The 20,543-nt window shown below is 40.2% G+C and overlaps 2 protein-coding genes across 7 annotated transcripts in view; one reads left to right on the top strand and one right to left on the bottom strand.

The window, feature by feature from the left end:
- The window catches only part of MED12L (mediator complex subunit 12L), a 180,444-nt gene that overhangs the window by 53,616 nt on the left and 106,285 nt on the right, over positions 1 to 20,543 (bottom strand). For 3 of the 5 annotated variants that reach the window (XM_035132415.3, XM_088669805.1, XM_088669803.1), the window contains 7 exons: positions 10,545 to 10,692; positions 9,941 to 10,059; positions 7,930 to 8,073; positions 5,628 to 5,791; positions 4,170 to 4,301; positions 1,447 to 1,674; positions 464 to 605 (listed from right to left, as the gene is read on the bottom strand). In XM_035132415.3, coding sequence (XP_034988306.3) covers positions 464 to 605; positions 1,447 to 1,674; positions 4,170 to 4,301; positions 5,628 to 5,791; positions 7,930 to 8,073; positions 9,941 to 10,059; positions 10,545 to 10,692 — 1,077 coding nt within the window. Of the gene's footprint in view, positions 1 to 463; positions 606 to 1,446; positions 1,675 to 4,169; positions 4,302 to 5,627; positions 5,792 to 7,929; positions 8,074 to 9,940; positions 10,093 to 10,544; positions 10,693 to 20,543 lie in introns of all 5 variants that reach the window. The other 2 variants (XM_088669804.1, XM_088669802.1) reach the window with 1 other exon arrangement.
- P2RY12 (purinergic receptor P2Y12) lies at positions 2,230 to 18,870 on the top strand. Of its 2 annotated transcripts, none has more exons than XM_035132426.3 (3): positions 2,230 to 2,499; positions 12,961 to 13,274; positions 17,585 to 18,870. In XM_035132426.3, the coding sequence occupies exons 2-3, from the start codon at positions 13,224 to 13,226 to the stop codon at positions 18,602 to 18,604; spliced, it is 1,071 nt and encodes a 356-aa protein (XP_034988317.3). In that variant the 5' UTR covers positions 2,230 to 2,499; positions 12,961 to 13,223; the 3' UTR covers positions 18,605 to 18,870. The 2 variants fall into 2 exon arrangements, with proteins under 2 accessions (XP_034988317.3, XP_088525932.1); XM_088669806.1 differs by lacking the exon at positions 2,230 to 2,499 and adding an exon at positions 5,968 to 6,454.

Below are 20,543 nucleotides of genomic sequence, written 5' to 3'. Positions count from 1 at the left end.
GCCTCCTTGGGGGTTATGTATGAGAGCATAAAATATCTTATGTATGTGGGTGTTAGTCACATAAAGGACAAAAGTGACTGTCATCCCCTTTATTTCAAATAGTAAAATTCCACTAGTCGGCATAATCTGATGCCTAGTTGCAGGTAGGTTGCAGGTAGCCAGCATACATTCTATTAGATCCATTCATGAATCTCTAATGAACGTTGGTGGAAATGTCACAAAGGTGGAAATAAGAAAAAATACAATGAGTTGTTCATAACGAAGTTGTAAACTAAGTTTATAACTCTTCAAAATATTTTCCCCCCCCTTTATTTCTTGAAATTGTTTCTACTTTGCTTCCACTACCAAAACATCTGCTATACAAAATAAAAAAACAAGGCTTGGTTATGTGATAATTCCAGATGGCCAGCCATAGCAAAGATATAGGTACTTATCTATTGATAGAAGCATTTTCTGCACTTACATCCACACTGCAGAGAAGGTCATTAAACCCCCAGACATGGTTTGACGAACAGCAAAGGGCTTTCAAGACCCCTAGCCATTCAGAGCTTAGCACTGTGCAGCAAGCGGTTAACTCTGCACACAAATTGGCAATGTCGTTGATTCTAGAAGGAAACAGAAAAGATAAATTAATGCTAATTGACTGACAACAAGGAATATATATATATATATATATATATATATATATATATATATATATAAGGTAAAGGGGCCCCTGACCATCAGGACCAGTCATGTCCGACTCTGGGGTTGCGGCGCTCATCTCGCTCTATAAGCCGAGGGAGCCGGCGTTTGTGCGCAGACAGCTTCCGGGTCATGTGGCCAGCATGACAAAGCTGCTTCTGGCGAACCAGAGCAGCGCACAGAAACGCCGTTTACCTTCCCGCCGGAGCGGTCCCTATTTATCTACTTGCACTTTGATGTGCTTTCGAACTGCTAGGTGGGCAGGAGTTGGGACTGAGCAACGGGAGCTCACCCTGTTGCAGGGATTCGAACCACCCACTTTCTGATCAGCAAGCCCTAGGCTCTGTGGTTTAACCCACAGCGCCACCTGGGTCCCATATATATATATATATATATATATATATATATATATATATATATATATATAGCATTAGTCATAGAATTGTAGTGTTGGAAGGGATCCTGAGGATTATCTAGTTCAACCCCCCTGCAAGGCAGGAATATGCAACTGTTGTATACAGGGATCGGACCTGCAACCTTGGCGTTACATCCGCACACTTTAACCAACTGAGCTATTAAGACCACCAGTATGCTCCTTAACCCTAACTAGTCTGCAACTAGTGAGTCAAGACGACCCATAACATGAGCAGCGCTCAACTTTTTTTCCTTTTCACTAAGATTTTTAAGAGAAGGAAGGCAGGGAGGGAGGGAGGGGAATGTCATGTTCAAAGAGGCAGCTTGGTCTCTGCAATGTCACCTTACCTGCCTGTATCTTGGTGGCCCATGCAGACATTCATCAGTGCATTACACACAAAACTATAGCGACTAGGTGCATTGTCACTCAAGATCTTGCCCAACATTGAATAATTGAGGCTGTGGATTGAGGGATTCTCAATAAAATCCAACATGAACTCTGGATCCCATAACAAGTTGGAGTTTGAGGGCTGAACATTGCTATAGATGGTTTGCTTCACTTTTGAGCAGGCACTACTAAAATAAAGGAAAAGGGAAGAGTTAAGGAGGAAAGTGCAAACACTTTGCAGAATTCAGGTGTCTTTGGCCTATCAAATGTTTATTGAAATATGAATTAAATAGCTACCCAATATTTTGTATATTTCTCAGGTTACTAAGCACACTGTCTTTCAAATTTTAAGCACCTGAATGGGCTGTCCAAAGAGGTCAGATATATAGCTACATTGGGAGAAAAACTGATTAGCCTAATTCTGAAGTGCAACTGCAAAATCTGGGCAACGCAGAATCAATTTGTCATTGATTAAAATTTGATTGTCCCACACTGGTTTGTTATTAATATTGTTCTGTATGTTTTACTTTTAAGTACCTTAAATTTGATGTAAAAACAACACTTTCTAAAAATCAGGATTAGACCTTACAGATAGTGGACTCCAAATTCCATCAGCCAAGCATTATTCTTTCTTAAATAGGAATAGCAAATTTGTTAGCTTCTGCCTTGCAAAACAGCCCTCGTGCTTTCTCAGTCACAGATTTTCTGAAACACTCCGAATGTTCCTGAAAGACAACTTGTTTATACTGGAAAATTTAGAGCGTTGCCACAGTACTTTTTTAAAAAGAAAGCGAGCCACTAAACGCTGCTGGATCACAACGGGCTTTTTTCATGACAAGTTCTGGAAGATTTTGAAGATATAATTCATACAGAAAATGAGACAGTTGATTCTTTAAAAGGGGAAGTTTAGTTAAAATTGCAACGCTTAAATAGGAAGTTACAGGCTTTTTACATGCGAACTGCACGGGGCATTTTGTACAGGGGAAAGGCTAAAAGCCTGAAGTAAGATATAGGTAAGACTCAAACTTCAAATAAATTTTATTAGGTTATAGCATGAGACATTTTAAAATGTTAAGATATTTAATGTTTTACTCTGTGTGGAAAGCCATGGGCTTATTACAAAGCTGACTATTTTAATATAGCAGGAAGAATGAAATTGGACACTTCTGCTTACCAATCTACTGCAATCGCTCATAAGAGATAATATGGGATTTTTCTAATGATTTTCCTGGAAACTTAAAGGCACAGCTCCTCAAAGCAGCGAAGCCAAAATTCATATAATTAAGTCAAGTGAATTAACTCTTATGTGAGTTAAAATACAGTAAGATTAAATGTCTTCAGTATAAAAGCACTAGGTTTTTTGCTGTTTGAAGTGTAAATATGGATTAAACCTTATATTTCCAGTAGTGAATTGCAGTAGGCAATAGATAAAGCACAACAAAAAATAAAATTATTCTCTGCCTTTGCTTTACTAAATAAATTCTTCTATTTATGGAATATCACCATTTGGAGACCAAGACTTTTACCTATTTAAGTAAGGGCACACTTTCTGAAGACCCCAACCCTATGTTAGATAGGCATAAACACAGAAATTATTCAAGAGGAGAAAAAAATTGAGACTGAAATTGGTTATAGTAATATACAAATTTGTTCTTTAAAAGTGTACCAATCCTGGTTTCTAGGAAGAGGTTGGGGCATTTTACAATCCTGGGTTCTGGGGAAAATCTGTCTAAATTATTAAATGATAGTTTTCTAACATTGCAATAATTTAATAACACTGCATTGTACAGTGTTTTGGTCTAGTTTGGATGCATACATCTTGGCTTAGTAAGACAAGATAGGAATGAGCAGTGTCCCCAAACACTCAAGTCAACTTCAAACTATGGTTTAAGGTGTGATCTTGTTCTAATCCCAGTAATCATAGTTCCCCAGCTTGGATGAAATGGGAAAGTGGAAGTCTTCAATTTCAGTGCACCTGAAAAAGAAGAGGGGATGCATCTCCCTCCTTCATGTGCACCTGCCAAATGAGGGAAGGTGGGCAGCTACCATTGAGAGGGTCTTTTCAGTGGTGGCGCCCCATTACAAAGCGTGCTCCCCTGAGATGCTCCCCTGGCAACTACATTGTGGTCTTTAGGGGCACCTGAGTAAGACCTTTTTCATTTCCCCAAGGATCTTCCGTTCTAGAAATATGTTACGGTGTTTTTTTAGATGGGGAGGCTACCGTTTCTCTTGTCACTACCCTCCAATTTCTGTTGGGGGTGTCAAGTGGAGAAAAAGCCTCAGATTTTCTCAGGGCTGGGGGGGAGGGGTTGTATGAGGCAGTCCATGGGGCAATGAGCAAGGTACTGCATTCAAACAAACACATTAATTTGCATCAATAGTGAAATGAATGGGAGGCTTGGGGACAAAAGTTCTCTCCAGATTGTAACACACAAACATGTCTACAAGAAAGCCCTACCAAAAATAACTGCTTAGATGAGACCAGGGGTAGAACCAAGTTTTCAAGTTTTCAAACTAGAACCTGCTTTGTAGGAACAGAAATAAAAAACAGGCGAAGGCAGAGAGTGTATACAAGGCAGAGAATGGATACAAGGAGCAATTAATATATCATTGTGTATTACTGTATGAATATACACCATATGTTTAGATCAAATTTTGAAAAGAAGAGCTTGTGGCTACCAACCTGAAAAGATCTCCAAATTTGCTTCTGAGATGGCTACAGGACATGTAGAGATCATAGAGATAGGCTAAAATACATCTTTCTGGGGAGGAGCATTCTGATGGATTAACGACGTGTTTGACAACACCACATAATCTGTAAAAAGAGAAGAAAAGCATTCAGAGTTGATGACGGAGAGTGGTATAGTCCCTTCATATATTTCAGAGCTGAGAAGTTTAACACTCTGTGTTCCTAAATCACCATTCTGAGCTTCCAAGCTAAAAGGGGATGCTGTTTACATCTCATCCTATAGAAAGAGCTTTCTTTCCCTTTTATCTAACCATCACTCTTTTTCCAATGCACTTGGGAGTCCTTCAGATTGTTTAGTAAAGAGAAAAAAATGCACCATGGACATTCCTACCTATAAGCATGGGGATTTAATTAATTTGATCCTCTCTAGAGCCTAATAATTGTGGTACTTAAGTGGAAGGAGATGAGCATGCCTAACACACAATTCTCATCAACCTCATACGACAATTCTCAAGATTCCTTCAGAGGAAACTATTAGCATTAAACCAGTTCCAAAAAAAAGTAGAAGATGTGTAGTTTTAAGGAAAATAAACTGAAGCACCATTATCCAAATGCCAGTAATCAAAAAATTTTCTAATTGCATGAATTCATCCCAGAAATCCCAGTATAAGTCCATTTACTAATTACATTTGAATTCCTGAAGGAGTTCAGAGCACTCACAGAAAAGGAGTTCAAGGTGAGGCTACATGGACAGTAACCCATCTGGACCACAAAAATGTAGATTTTCTCAATCCGGGATCATCCATGCTTATCCTCGACATGCTATGTTCAATCTAGATTGATTCTAGATCCTGTCGTCCACAAGGCTGGGTATGGTTATTTGATACATGTTTGAAAACTTCCCCCTTGATTAGGTTATCTACTCCTTTTCCTCCCTGACATGCCTCAGGTGAATGAAGAAGGAAGTGGCAATAGCATACACACATTAGTCAGACTGCCAAATCTGTTTTCACCTGAACATACTGCAGGGTAATGCATAATCAATCTGCAATGCGCTTGTATTTATTAATATTTTTTGAATGAAATTAGATTTGCAGGAACAACCTAGATCTAGGTTGTGTTTGGACTATGTAGAATTATTATTTTATTTATTTATTTATTTATTTTTATATACCCTGCTCGAAAAGCAATTTTCCCTATCTTCACTGATTCTATAACAAAATGTCATGTGTATACAGCCTGAGATATAAAAGTGCTTCAGATATAAAAGTGCTTTGCTATGAGGGCAACAGCAATGTACATTTGCATTCCTGGCTATACAAAAGTTTTGTGTTTTCCACGGACTTTTCAAGCAATACTAAACACTGTTTGCAAACTGAGAATACACTGATTCTAGCATGTAAGAAAGCTATTAACATTGTGAAGTCTTAGAAAAATATTACCACTACAAACCCTTCAAAAACCTGAGCAGTTTGGTCTGGATTCAGAATGAGGCAAGCATGGTAATGCCTCAGGACAGCGACGATGCAAACACACAGCCCTGTTGTGTAACTTCCGGCCAAGCTGGAGGACTTCAAGAGAAGCTCAGCTTCCACCACACTCAGCTCATTCAGCAGCTGAAATTAAATATATACATATATATGTCTTGGTTACATAAGCCTCCCAGGCCACAAAAAAACATAAAAGGACAAAGTATTACAGGCAGATATAATGATGCAATGCCTCCTTCCTGCTGTAAAGGAGAAGAAACATGGAAAGCAGATAGAAAAAGCACAACACTTATTTCCATCATGTGGATGGGCAGAAGCTACCACTGGTGGCATTTGGGGAATGGGGATGGGCAAGCACAGGAGCTGCTAGATCAAGTGCCAACTATGCTACTATGCTGTGACAGCAACAAGACAAAGGCTTGTCCACACTTCCACTTGCCCATGAAAACCTGCTCTTTACTGCTGAACAGTGGGTTTTCCATGGATTTGATGTTTGCTCTGATTTAGCACATAAGAGTGAGGTTTTCCTAGGGAAAGTGGTGAACCGCTTGGGACACGTGCCTAGAAAGCATGGGACAAGCGGAAAGCTTTCTGTGCATGGGGCTTTGAAAGTGTGGATGAGCCCTGAGTGCTGAAATAGTGAATGGGTGTTCTTGCCTGACACACCTCCAGCCTGGCCATCACAAGCAGAGGGGCTATTGAAGCAGCAATGGCTACACTGCTCCGTTAAACCACACAATTGCCGGCCAGGGATGCGGACTGACACCTTTGTGGCTTGCTTGGCACCAGGTATGTGCACTTGACATTTCTGAACATATTTGACTCTCGTACTACTTGCAAAAAAGAGGGAACTGCAATCATGTTATGTTAGGTGCAGGGCCAGATTTAGGTTTGATGAGGCCCTAAGCTACTGAAGGTAATGGGGCCCTTTATATGTCCAGCTGTCCTTTGTCAACAACAAATTGTTGCTGTTTTTTGTGTTGAATATGTGCTTTATGGTGATTTGTGGACCTAACAGGTACCTAAAGCCATTTGCATATAACAAAATACGTATTTTATCAAAGTAATTGATATAGAAATGAGCAAACCAGTGATATTTTAGGGAGCAGGCTAGCAGGCGGGACCCATTACTTACATCATAGGAGCCTACACAACACAAAACACTGTTGCTGTATGTAGGTTTTCTTTTATTTGTTTTTTATATTATATTTTGGAAATGTACATCCAGGTGTTTTTTCCTTTAATTTTTTTTTGGGGGGGGGGCCAAGAGAGTGGGGCCCTAAGCTATAGCTTGTTTAGCTTATACGTAAATCAGGCACTGGTTAGGTGCATTCACACTAGATATTTGCAGGTGAATTATTGCTGCAACTACTGGGTTTATTGCTGTAGTGTTCAGTGCTTTTTTCTGGGGGTATTCAAGAGTATGCTGTATGGGCAACTTTTTTTTCCCCTAGAAGTAAAGCACTGGTAGTGTTTGAACCTGACCAAGCGAAGTTTAGCATGAACTTTTCTTCTCTGCCTCAGGCAGCATTAGTTCATTCCTACCGGTAATATTTCAGTGTGGACCGTACAGAATGATACTCTAAAGTAGTCTATTGCTGAAGTCTTTGCAAACCAAATTACTATGCTTTGAAAGTACAGGCGTGAACACACCCTAAAATTGAGCATGTTTACTTAGACCTAAGTTCAATGGACTTTTCTTCCCAGTAAGCGTGTTTAACATCATAGCCTTAGTTTAAGGTTACCAGACGTCCCCATTTCCTGGGGATAGTCCCCGGATTTAAAAATCAATCACCTAAGAAGAAGAAGAAGATCCGAAGAAGTCTCAAAGCAGCTAACATTCTCCTTTCCCTTCCTCCCCCACAACAAACACTCTGTGTCAAAGAAGTGTGACTAGCCCAAGGTCACCCAGCAACTGCATGTGGAGGAGCGGGGAAGCGAACCCGGTTCACCAGATTACGAGTCTAGCGCTCTTAACCACTACACCACACTGGCTCTCCCTAAGAAAATCCATTGAAGTTGAAAAGTGTCCGCGGATTCATTGAAAAAAATCTGATAACCTTACCTTAGGTTATACTGGAAAGCACTTACTATTATTGGTGCCAATTGTGGGGGTGGGGTGGGGGACCTATTAGGCTTTTTTGCTCTGAAATTCTAAAGAACATTGCTGGATTTTTTTATTGTTTTATTTGTGAACGGACTTCGAAGCTGCTCTTAAAAGCTGGGATGGAAATAATTTAAATGAAGAAATAAGTCCCATTTACCTGAACAGCAAAGTCAATAAGCCCATGGATATTTAAAGCAGGCTCCATTAGATCAAAGATAAGCTGTATGTGGTGAGCCAATGGAAGATGATATGATGTCCCTGAAGCAAAGCTAGTAATCTGTTCCAGAACATTGTTGGAGATCTGTTTAAAAAAATGAATAAAAATGGAACTGCCAGTAAATTAAAGCACTGCACCAGCTGACATACCATCATGCCTACAATCACATTTATTTGATTTGTTGTTTTGGATCATTTCCCTAAAGCCACAAACAACAAGTGCAACAAGAAGTCTTCTGTAGTCCTGTCCTCCCCCAGGAGTCCCCAAAATCTGCTCCAGAGGATCTCACCACCTTTTGGAGGGTAGAAGGAACAGGAACGCGAGAGGAAACTCGATTGCATGCACCAGTGAAGTTACAGCCACTGGATACGGACCCGAAATTTTACATACATCTGCCATCCATACACCTGCCAACTGAGAGTAGCAGCTCATGCATCTAGTCCACCAAAACCTATGCCATAACCAAATCCAAGGTGTCACAAGACCCTTGCTATTTTTGCCAAAACAGTCTAACGGGGCTACCCGGTGATGTAGTGAAGAGGGAATGCAGGTGAATGCTGCTCCAGGACTTCCCCCCCACACACAGCAGGAGCAATAACAACATCTGCCAGAGCATCAGGGTAATTGATGGATCCTGCTTGTTCTGACTAGTGAATGCAGTGTTAATGAAGCTTGCGAATTTGTGACAGATTAGCACAGAGGAAGTAAGAGAACGATGAAATCAACCAAGAAGAGGCTGGATACTTCTTTCCTTTTCATTAATGGGGTTCCTACTTCATGCTACCTGCTTAAATGGGAACACTTCTTTGCATGACTGTTTGCATTTCTAATTAAAATCTAAAGGTCACTTTTGAGCTGGCTAAGGATAGTGCTAATGGTCTTCCTCAAGAAATCCTAGAATTGTTCCAGTCTTTCTTGCCTCCACTTCAAAGTGCACATAAGGAAGTTATTAATGTGCAACGCATCCCAAAGAAAACCACTGCTCCAAGACAGACTAACACAGTTGATCCTGAAATAAAGATTGCCTGCCTAGATTTCTGATTTACACACTGATTGCCAAAACATAGTGGAATAACTACTGATAAAAGCTTGCAAATATGCAGCATTTCTTTACCAATTCATTTGACATGCAGGCAAGAACTTCCAGATTTCACTGCCTGCCTGTGAGAGCCTTTGGAATTTTAAAGTCTGGTTCTGGCTGTTTTCTCACGTGGCCAGCGTATGTATCAACACATTCTTAAAAACATAGCAGCTGTGGCATCTTACTTAAAGAGACATGTGGTGGAGACCATTAGCCACAGTTTACATAGTGATTATATGAATTGTCATTAAAGGGCTCTATGAGGCATTCCTGGGGCAAAATAAACCATATGTGATTGCAGACTGAATTCTCTACAGATTTAGCAAGATACTAAATAGTCAGGCTGCACTGTAAGCCTGGAACTTCTTCCCCCTTCTTCCTTCCTCCCTCCCACGCACCCTTCCAAGGCCAGACTGAAGAATCTCTTTGCAACACATCCCTTTAGGAATGCATTTTCTGTAAACACACAAAAGGCCCATTCATACTGTGTGTATACCAAGCTTCCTGCACCTCCATTAATTCTTGTCCATTTGATGTTTTCCTCCAAATCACCACACACCTTCCCCTACCCTCAATCCAATTTTTCTCATAACATGGGCACTCCAACAACTATGAGAAAATCTAGACTGAGGGGCAGCAAAATGTGGGAAAGTGATGTGGGAGGAGAACCTTATATGGACAATGGATAATTAATGCAGGTACAGGAAACGTACCATCCACATTAAACAACAATATGGATGAGCCCCAAATCTCTACTCTTCCATCTTCCTCCTTTCCCCCCACTTTTCTCCAGTTCATGCACATTTTATATTACGACTGAAACGTCAACACAGAAATGGAAAAGATTGCAATTTCTGCAGTGGAAAATACCTGACATGTCACTTGATGCTGATCGAAGTATGAAAGCTGTTGCAGTTTTGTAAACACAGTCTCTAATGTCGGAAAGGTTTCCTGTTTGTTCTTTTTGACTTTCTGCCCTTCTTCTCCAGCTAAAACATTTTTTGCACAGTTTACGGCAAAGTCTAATCCAACAAAGATTTATTTGAGAATAAAAACATACGATTTCCATTGCATGCAACATTGGCATGGGAAAACTGCAAACACATTCTATATTCAGAACGTCATTGTTTTTTTAGAAGACTGAACTAAACTAAATATTTGTTTTTAAAAAATAGTATACAAATTAATTTGGTTCTAAAGCTTCAGCATGAGTGCAAGTTCTTAGCAAGAAGGCTATTAACACCAATACACACTTAAGTAGTTTAATGTGTCATGAAAGACAGCCAAAAATATAGTTTAATTGGTTTATGTGTCATGCTACATGAAAAACAACAGAAAATATTTGGCTGCCTTGAACAGGATAATTCAGACATGATGATTCTGCAGAGTTCATAAAGGTGCTTCTCATAACTCCCTCTATCCTGGTTTTAAAAGGACTATGAAAGCTCAGCAATGGGCATTCGGATATAATTACCGCTTGTTTCTGTAGTGCTTTTCTTATTTAGGATTTTCAAGATATCTTTGGTAATCTTCTTTAATTGATGCCTTGCCTCTTCACGTTCCTTGCCAACGCCATAAAGAAGAATCATGCGCTGGTTACATTCATGACTTGAAGATTCATCCTTTTAATCAAAGAGAAAATACAATAAATCAAGAGCAAGCTGGATAGGAAACAGAAAAAAGTGATCTCTTAGTAAAGAATTGTGAGAATAATGTAGTAGGACGAGGTAACGTGTGTAAATGTCATTTATTTGTTTGTTACATTTATATCCTGCCTGTCCTCCAAGCAGCTCAAGGTAGCAAATGGGTTGACCTCCTCCCCATTTAATCCTCTCAACAAACCTGTGATATAGGTTAGGATGAGAGACAATGGTCTCCCAGTGAGTCCAAGGTCAGCCAGTGAGACTCATGGCTGAGTAGAGATTTGAATCCTGGTCTCCCAGGCGCATATACAAACAGAATGCACACATTACTTTCACATTTCCTTACTTTAACTGAATTCTATTCCTTTCATAAGTCACTTCTCTTTTTATCTATTCAATACATGGAATTAACCATAGGGGAGGTAGTCACTTTGAATGGGGGTTCTGTTCCTGACCCCCTTGCACATCGACAGAGCGCGCATAAGCCTGCGCTGCACCATTTTCAGACCACTTCCGGTTCGGCGGCAATGAGCATGTGCATGGTCAAGTTTCAATCAGACACACATAAAATGGCCGCGGCCTGCACTACTACATTATTAAATTCCACCTATTTGTAACTGGAGGATTGGCAAGAAAGCCCAACTTGGTTACATCTCATTTCCAAATGAGGACATTCTCAAAAATGAGTGGATTATTTGCAGGGAAGCTAAAAGATAAAAGGCCGCTGTGAGAAAACGATGCTGGAAATAGATGGGCCACTGATCCAATCCAGCAGGCTCATCTTATGGTCTTATGTTCCTGGACAGATTTCTGCTCTTCGTGGGACTGCAGCTACTGCAGAATACCACTGCCTGATCTCAAATCACAACTCCAGATTTCTTGCAAACTTCTGGGCCTAGTACATAAAGCTCTAAACAACATGGAACCCAAGTACACCCCAGACATTGCCTTCTCCAGCTACAGCCCCATCTATCTATTAAAATCTGCTGAGAATGGCCCACTTGTTATTCTGACTGTAACTTCTGTTGGGCAGGCAATGATACAAGACAGGGCATTCTTGGTGGTGGCCCCTTGCCACAACTGTGGAACTCCCTCTCAAAGGACACTTGGTTTTCCCCACCTCCATATTAGCCTCATTTAAGCATTAACTGTAAACAAAAACAGAAACCACACTGCCAGCCCCTTGGAACGTAATTTACTTTCTTGATGTTCCTGCCATTTTGTATATTTATTTATTTTATTTACAGTGGTGCCTCGACTTACGAATTTAATCCATTCCGAAGGCACCTTCGTGGGTCGAAAAATTTGTAAGTCGAAAAGCGCCATTGGAAACGTGATTTCCCATAGGAATGCATTGGAAACAGAAAAATTCGTAAGTCGAAGCAACCCCATCTAAAAATCCGTAAGTCGAAAAAACCCTATCTAAAACCGCCGCGGTTTCCGTTCGGATGTCAAGAAATTCGTAAGCGTGCGGCCATTTGCCCCATTCGTAAGTCGAAAAATTCAGTTGTTGAGTCGTTCGTAAGTCGAGGTACTACTGTATTTGTATGTCTCCAACACTCGAATCACTTCATGCCATACTGGTTTATGGTGTTATGATGCTGTTAACATTTTTCTTTTTAAATTCCATCATTACCCACTCTGTGCCCCGACTGGAAGGAAATGCAGGATTGTATGAGGAATAACGGTAGCCCTGGCTCTGAAGAGGTTCCCGGTTTTCTCCATTGCCATACTTCTGTTCTGTTGTAAATTTCTCTTGAGGATTTTAAAGTGTTAAGGAGGTTAGTTTCTGCATAGTGCAGATCAATAGTAATCTTGTTCAGTTTGCACAGGGACGTATGAGTTCTACAGAAATACCATCTCTTTAAAATAATAAAAATTGCCCTAGCAACTGTTGCCTAGGCAAACAATACTCATTTTAAAAAAAAGTATGGCACTGCATTTATTCTGAAAGGGGGGGATGTCATCTTATCTTCTGCAAATCAGAAGTACATTTATGTTAATGTGGTTAAGTTGCACAACCTAGTTCCTGCCAAAAAGCTTTTAAATTACATTATGGTGTGTGCTTTTTGTTTTGCAGAACTGTTACTTAGAGGACGAATGCCAGAATCTACTAATGCTGATCTCAAAACTGTTCTCGGGGAGATCATAGACTTCAGTGTGTCTAACCTGGAATAACAGGATAGTGTTTTGCAACTTATATATATTTTCTTTTCTTAACTTAAAAAAAAAAATCTTTCTTTTCAGGAGAAAGAAACTGAAGCTGTCACTCAGAATTTGAAACTGCCTCTATTCCAGCTGCTTAAAATCAGAGGGCATCCTAAGGACCTAAAGCCCAGTACTTCCTCTTTGCCTGTTCTGATTCACTCGCTTGGGCTGCTTCTGTATGGGACGGATATATTTTTTTTGCTGATGAAGTCTACTAAGTGAATATTGCCTCATGACAATCAGTCACACACCTAGACAAAAAGAGAAGACAATTGAGAACAGCACACTTTCACTTCCAGCAAATGCAACCATCCAAAGCAAGAAAGTACTCTTTTTTTCTGCGGCTGATCAAGGTAACTTTATAATTTCTACTGTAATTTTTATTTGCCCCTACATTCTGTACATCAGCCAGTTACTTATTTTCCTACTATGTTTAATGCAAACATTATTGTGCTGTGTGAGTCTTTCCCCCACAGTCCTGCAATGTCTAAAAAGGCATGAAAGCTACAATGCTCATGTGCCATGTTTTGGTGCAAAATGCTAGGCAACTATCAGTTGTAGAATTTATACAGAGCAAGTATGCAACAATCATTTATAGAGGTCAAATATATTTAATGGGACTATTACCTGCACTTATAGCTGAAAACAAACATGAAACATTCCTGTTTCAAACAGTAATCTATTTAGGATATATAGATATGCAAAAAAAGGGGGGAACCCACAAAGATAAGCTATCTTTTACATAGTTGTAGACATTCTAAAAGCATGCATACTTCTACCTCTCTGCTTGTTTGTTCTTGAAAAATTCCACTTAATATTAAAATAGCTTGGTCACTTCTATAGTTTCTAATGTTTTCTGCTTGAAAATGTGCGCTGAGCAGATTTTGTAAAAAAAAAAAAAAGCTACTGTGAGATGAGGAGTGAGGCTGCATGGAGCTAATCTCCTTATAAATATTTTGACATCTCTAGGTAAGTATCGTTTTTTATTCACCCACTCCTGGATGCACATGCTGGTTGCTGCAAATTAGGTCTGCCCTTCTGCAGAAAAATACAGTATGATTTTTCTATGCTCTCTCTATACAATTCAGAAGCAAATGCTTCCCCCAATGGGAACCATTCTCTGAATACAGTACACAAAAAACTACAAATCAGAAAGCCTAGGATAAAACTCTTCTATGAGTACAGTGGACATTTATGAGTGGCCAAATGGAGAGAGGGAGAAAGGAAGTGCATCACCAACAGAAAGGGCAAAAGGTGAAACAGAGCCACGCGAAATTTGCATGCGCTGATTGACATGCATTAGATGCAAATTTAGAAAGAAGTAACATAACAGAAATACAATGGAGTTCATCACAGTGGAGAAGACTGCGACCAGACTGCTTGCACAATCCAGGTGTTAACAGTGGCTGGGCAACTTCTTCCTTCTGTATCGTTTATCACCTTGAAACTAGGCAGTCTTCAAATAGAGGACACCTTCTCATAGATGCCGGTTCTTGCTCGCTTTATCTCCTTTATGCTTAAGGTTCCTCCTCCAAAAAACAAAAACAAAAAACCCTATTCACTGATTTAACATTCATTCTTATTTTCTTGTACTTTTTAGATTGTCCTTTTATTCTTTGTTGTGAGGTGGATGTAAGCCTATGAGCATCCACCTTGCATTTTGCCTGAGTTTGCATACAGGGTGTTTATATATGTCATCTTATTAATCATTCATCATTCCTACACTTTTCAAAGCACTTCCCAGTTTGTTTCCAAACAAGAAGTCAGGGTATGTATAGTGCTTTAATCCACTTTAACTGAGTGGACCTAAATTATGTGTGTATAGTGCTTTAATCCACTTTAACTGAGTGGACCTAAATTTACAGTATGATCTGGACCCCCACCCCGCAAAACACTTGACAGTCTGGAGTCACCCTTAGTCATTCAAAAATGTGTCCAGTGTTTGCACATGGAAGACTCAGTTGAGTGGAGCTGTACTTCCAACGCCATGAGCCATGAACCATATCTAATAGTCTACAAAGAATACCTAGATAATTCCCGTTTTGCTCCTATTTTGGTTTGAGTCAAGGCAACAAACCATACCATAATCCCTGGTTTAGCATTATGTCCAAACTAGAGGTTGTGGTTTGTTTCACTGCAAACAAAATATACAGTGGCTGTACTCTGTTCTCCACGATTGCAGGCATTATGCTTCTGCATTCCAGTTCCTGGAAACTGAAAGAGGAGAAAGTGTTACTGCGCTCAGAACATGCCTAGAGGCTTTCCATAAGCATCTGCTGACCCTGTAAGAACAGGATGCTGAGCTAGATGGGTCATTTGCTAGAACCAGCAGTCTCTTCTACTGTTTCTATGTGAATTCAAGGTTTGTTCTCGGTTTACTAATTGGAACTTGGAATAAAAACAGCATTATATCTGAAACGGAGACCGTGGTTTATTTTACTCCAAACTACATTTCTTTGTCTTGGCATTTTATTTTAGGTTAAAAACAAAGAGGAATGTCAGAGAATTCCTGTTCTATGCCAATTATGCAAATTATTTTTTCAAATTAAAAAGTCAATAGGAGTATTAGTGTAAAATAATATAAACACTAAGACGTTCTGAAACCACTTAATGTATTTATGCCATAATTTCAGGAGTCTAATATAAGGTTTCAGCTTCCTTATCCAAGTAACATGGCTCACTGGCAGCACAATTTGCACATGCCTGATCAGAAGTGGGTTACACCAAGTTCTATAGGAATTACTCCCACAGACATATGCAGAGAATTCACCAGGCCTTTAAAATTGTTTGTGACTTAAAATCTGAGCTTGTAAGTCTGATGTGTGACTGGTTTTACCTCTTTGTCTGCAGGTTAACAAGTTTTATGCTACCATTTGTTTACAAATTATTGTATTTAAATACTTTATCATTTTATTTCTTGTGAATCACCCAAAGGACATATGTTGTGTGGCCTAGTAAACAAATATTGCTCTCCTCCAACCCATTCAGTAGAAACTAAGTCCAATAATATAAAGCCAAGGACGGGAATTCAAGACTAAACCTTCACTTGGAAATAAATACATCAATGTGTGCACCAGATCTGTCATTCCAGTGAGATATACACGTGTTCTTATTTAGCATCAACCACAAGGTGGCCCCAGCAATATACAGAAAAGCTGGCCAGCGATAGCACGGTACTCTTGGAAATACACCGTATTTTTCCATGTATAAGACTAGGTTTTTTTCCTAAAAAATAATGTCAAAAATTAGGGGGCATCTTAGACATGGATACATCTCCCCCCATTTTCTTAAATCTGAGTCCCCCTCCCAAAAAAGGGGGGCATCTTATACATGGAGGCGTCTTATAGATGGAAAAATACAGTACTTTCCACTAAGGCTTACACAAGAAAAAGTGAAAGTCGGGGGGGGGGAGGTCTAGCTTAACATCACCTCGTGTGGCTTACATCACCACATGATCTTCATCCATTTCGGTTCTGACTCCTTAAGGATTTGCACTAGTTTTAGCCCAGTTCCTAAAAGACATCAGGAACTAATGGCAAAGTCTGCACCTCATCCTGGACGGAGTTCCTACTTAGAGTCTACACTTCCACAATTGAATGTGGGGAAGTCACCACCTTATTATAAAGTAACTTAACATTAGCACACCTTGTATCGTTTAGATGCACATGAGAAGGTACACAGTCTCCCATGGCTTAAAACAGCGTGCTATTTGGAGTGGGGAACTCCTGCTTGGAGTACTGCAATGCGCTCTACGTGGGGCTACCTTTGAAGGTGACCCGGAAACTACAACTAATCCAGAATGCGGCAGCTAGACCGGTGACTGGGAGCGGCCGCCGAGACCACATAACACCGGTCTTGAAAGATCTACATTGGCTCCCAGCACATTTCCGAGCACAATTCAAAGTGTTGGTGCTGACCTTTAAAGCCCTAAATGGCCTCGGTCCAGTATACCTGAAGGAGCGTCTCCACCCCCATCGTTCTGCCCGGACACGGAGGTCCAGCGCCAAGGGCCTTCTGGCGGTTCCCTCATTGCGAGAAGCCAAGTTGCAGGGAACCAGGCAGAGGGCCTTCTTGGTAGTGGCGCCCGCCCTGTGGAATGCCCTCCCATCAGATGTCAAAGAGAAAAACAGCTACCAGATTTTTAGAAGACATCTGAAGGCAGCCCTGTTTAGGGAGGCTTTTAATCTTTAATCAATTATTTTATTCTTCTGTTGGAAGCCGCCCAGAGTGGCTGGGGAAACCCAGCCAGATGGGCAGGGTATAAATAATAAATAATTATTATAATTATTATAATTATTATTATTATTATCTGCGAGCAGGGACTTAGCCTGCTTTGATACAGTGGAAAGCTGGAGTGCACATAAGCCAGTGAATCTTCTTGAAAGAATAGATTCCACCTTGATGCTTGGGCTGCTGAGACCAGTTTTGGAAACATGAAAGCAAGTAATGTAAAAAAAAAAAAAAAGCTAATAGGTACCTGCCATGTTTATACATGACGGATATGAAGTTTCTCTGTTATGTTTACTTATGAGGTTGTCTGTGTCCTCTACCTCATTACAGGGCTTCTTTGTGCTTAAAAGGTTGTCCACATTTATTAAGTTCCACTGAAGAAAATAACATTTGCTGAAATAATGTGACTTATCTTCTCCTTTTGCTTTGGTAGGAAGAAAATAAAGCCCAAATGAAACCCGAGTACAGCCCTCCTGGAAACTTCAGCAACTGCAGCACCACCAACAGGATGAATCAAGTTCTTTTCCCCTTGTTGTACACTTTTATCTTCTTTGTGGGCATCATTATGAACGGACTGGCCATGGGAGTCTTCTTCCAAATATCCAGCAAGTCAAATTTTATCATCTTTCTCAAGAACACAGTCATTTCCGACATCCTCATGATCCTAACATTTCCTTTCAAAATTCTCAGCGATGCAAACCTGGTGTCCTGGGAATTAAGAGGGTTTGTTTGCAAAGTGACTCAGGTAATATTTTACTTTACCATGTACATCAGCATTATTTTCTTGGGCCTTATAACCATTGATCGCTATTTGAAAACTGCCAGGCCCTTCAAGTCATCAAGCACCAGGAATTTATCAGGAGCTAAGATTCTCTCCGCAGTTATCTGGATATTTATGTTCTCTCTGTCACTTCCAAACATGATTCTGACAGACAAGAAGCCAACAAGTGAGAACGTGAAGAAATGCGCTGACCTGAAGTCAGACTTTGGGCTACTGTGGCATGAAATTGTTAACTATGTCTGCCAGTTTATCTTCTGGGTTAATTTAGCCATCATTGCCGTATGCTACACACTGATAACGAAAGAACTCTACAAATCCTATCAAAGGACAAGACGCACCGGGCAAGCAAACAAAAAGACTGTAAATATCAAAGTGTTCATCATAATTGGTGTGTTTTTCATTTGCTTTGTGCCGTTCCATTTTGCCAGAATTCCTTATACCTTAAGCCAAACAAGAGATGTTTTTCAGTGCTCCACCCAGAACACACTGTATTACATAAAAGAGAGCACCTTATGGCTGACTTCCCTGAATGCATGCCTAGATCCATTTATATATTTTGCCCTCTGTAAATCATTCAGAAAGTCTCTCCTAAATGTGCTGTGGAAATGTGCAACCAAAACGAGACGAGATCAAAGTACAGAAACTACTGATGATGAAACGACACCAATGTAGACCAACAAGAATTCCATATAATACAGCCAAGGCTGTTTAGCACCCTCTTCAATACACACATTAGCTTTAGAAGTGAATCTGTGTTTGTGCTTCTTCATGAATCACGTGTAGTCCATGATACTAACAACAAGCTGCTGAATGAGAACATCTCCTGCCTTTTCCTATTTAATATAGGTATGGGACACTGGAAAAAAAACTGGATGAGATGGTAGAAGCATTTCTTATACTAAAAGTGCACAAAATAAACTGATATTCATAAAAACACAGTTGCGTACTCTCCAAAGTCTGGTAATGTCATTAGTAGTTACACATTCCATGGGTTGCTTCAGATCCAGTTCCCAAGGTTTTGCAGCCTGCAATGGCGAAGTGGGAAGGACAATTGTCGCACCCTAAAGTCACTAAAGGTAAAGGTAAAGGTACCCCTGACTGTGAGGTCCAGTCGTGGACGACTCTGGGGTTGCGGCACTCAACTTGCTCTATAGGCCGAGGAGCCGCGTTTGTCCGCAGAAAGCTTCCGGGTCATGTGGCCAGCATGACTAAGCCGCTTCTGGCGAACCAGAGCAGTGCACGGAAACGCCGTTTACCATCCCGCCACAGCAGTACCTATTTATCTACTTGCACTTGACGTGCCTTTGAACTGCTAGGTGGGCAGGAGCTGGGACCAAACAACGGGTGCTCACCCCGTCGCGGGGATTTGAACCGCCAACCTTCCAATCGGCAAGTCCTAGGCTCTGTGGTTTAGACCACAGCACCCCCCTGTGTCCCTACCCTAAGTCACTAAAATTATATAAATAAATAAAATTGAAGGGCCTTTTAGCTTAGCACACATTTGGGCTTTTAAATGATAACATTCTGCTTCATGGTTTTGAAGCCTTACTTTGTATAACCAACCCAAGTAGGTATCACAATCTCTTGGGTGCTTACTTCGAGACCATGTTGGCAATTCCTTACCATGCACTGAATCCAACTGAGTTCTACTTAGAGTAGATCCACTGAAATTAATGGGCCTAAGTTAGCCGTGCCCATTAATTTCAATGGGTCTACTCTTGAGCAGCATTGGATACAACCCTATATATATTTCTGTCTCCTATGTTTGTTTGTTTGTTTGTTTGTTTGTTTAAAAGCTAAGCATTGTACTTTGGTTCTAGGATGCATCTGTCACAATGATTTAACAATGGTGAATGTACATAAGTTGTTTCCTTTTTCTGAATTACATCAGAGGCATCATTCTCTTGTTGCACGCTTGCACATTAACGAACAGCTTGTTGTAAACCAACTAGGACTTGCAAATGTGTCAAAAGTTTACTTTAAAATGAGTAATGCTTGAGCTTTATCAGACAGAGGCATTTAGGGAATATAAGTTATTCTGTCAGGACCGCCGCTTGTTTCTATTATAAAGTTCATTGCTTCTTGTAAGACTCTCACAAAAGTAAATGCAAGATCTGCCTACCCATGGAACTTACTGACAAATGTATTTTCTTTAGGCTGAACTAGTAACTAAGGTTGTATAGTGGCCCTACCCACTTATTTCACTTTTGGTCCCACCCACTGCTGGCATGCCCAGAAAGTTAACCAAGAAGGAATGCATCCCTTCAGCTGAAAAAAAATGTTCCACTGTGATCTTAGCCTGGCTGCTAAGCATTCCTAGAAAGAATTGTCATTTCCCAACCACAAGGCAGTTTCAGGCTGATGTTAAGGCCCTAACTAAAACCTCACCTTATTAAAATAAGAAAGCTGCACTGATGATCCCGGAAATAGGAAGCATTACTTTTTTTTTGTAGGAAATGACACAATTTCAAAATTTCCTGGTTAATATTATTACCTAATATCATATACTACTGTGAAAAAACTTCTCAAACAGCGCTGATGATTTTCACACAGAATTTTCCTTTATTTTCACAGTGCAAAATTAAATATCCAGTTGTTGTTGTTGTTGTTT

This window comes from Zootoca vivipara, chromosome 5 (assembly GCF_965207765.1).
Source record: "Zootoca vivipara chromosome 5, rZooViv2.hap1.1, whole genome shotgun sequence".
Classification (NCBI taxonomy): domain Eukaryota; kingdom Metazoa; phylum Chordata; class Lepidosauria; order Squamata; family Lacertidae; genus Zootoca; species Zootoca vivipara.
Note: the sequence above shows the minus strand (reverse complement) of the source record. Positions and strands in the feature narration are given on the sequence as shown.

Bases quoted from the DNA above. Each gene is read 5' to 3' on its own strand.
- P2RY12 (XM_035132426.3), top strand. From the start codon at position 13,224: ATGCAACCATCCAAAGCAAGAAAGTACTCTTTTTTTCTGCGGCTGATC. The intron at 13,275-17,584 runs GTAACTTTATAA...TTGCTTTGGTAG, and splicing joins TTTTTCTGCGGCTGATCAAG to GAAGAAAATAAAGCCCAAAT.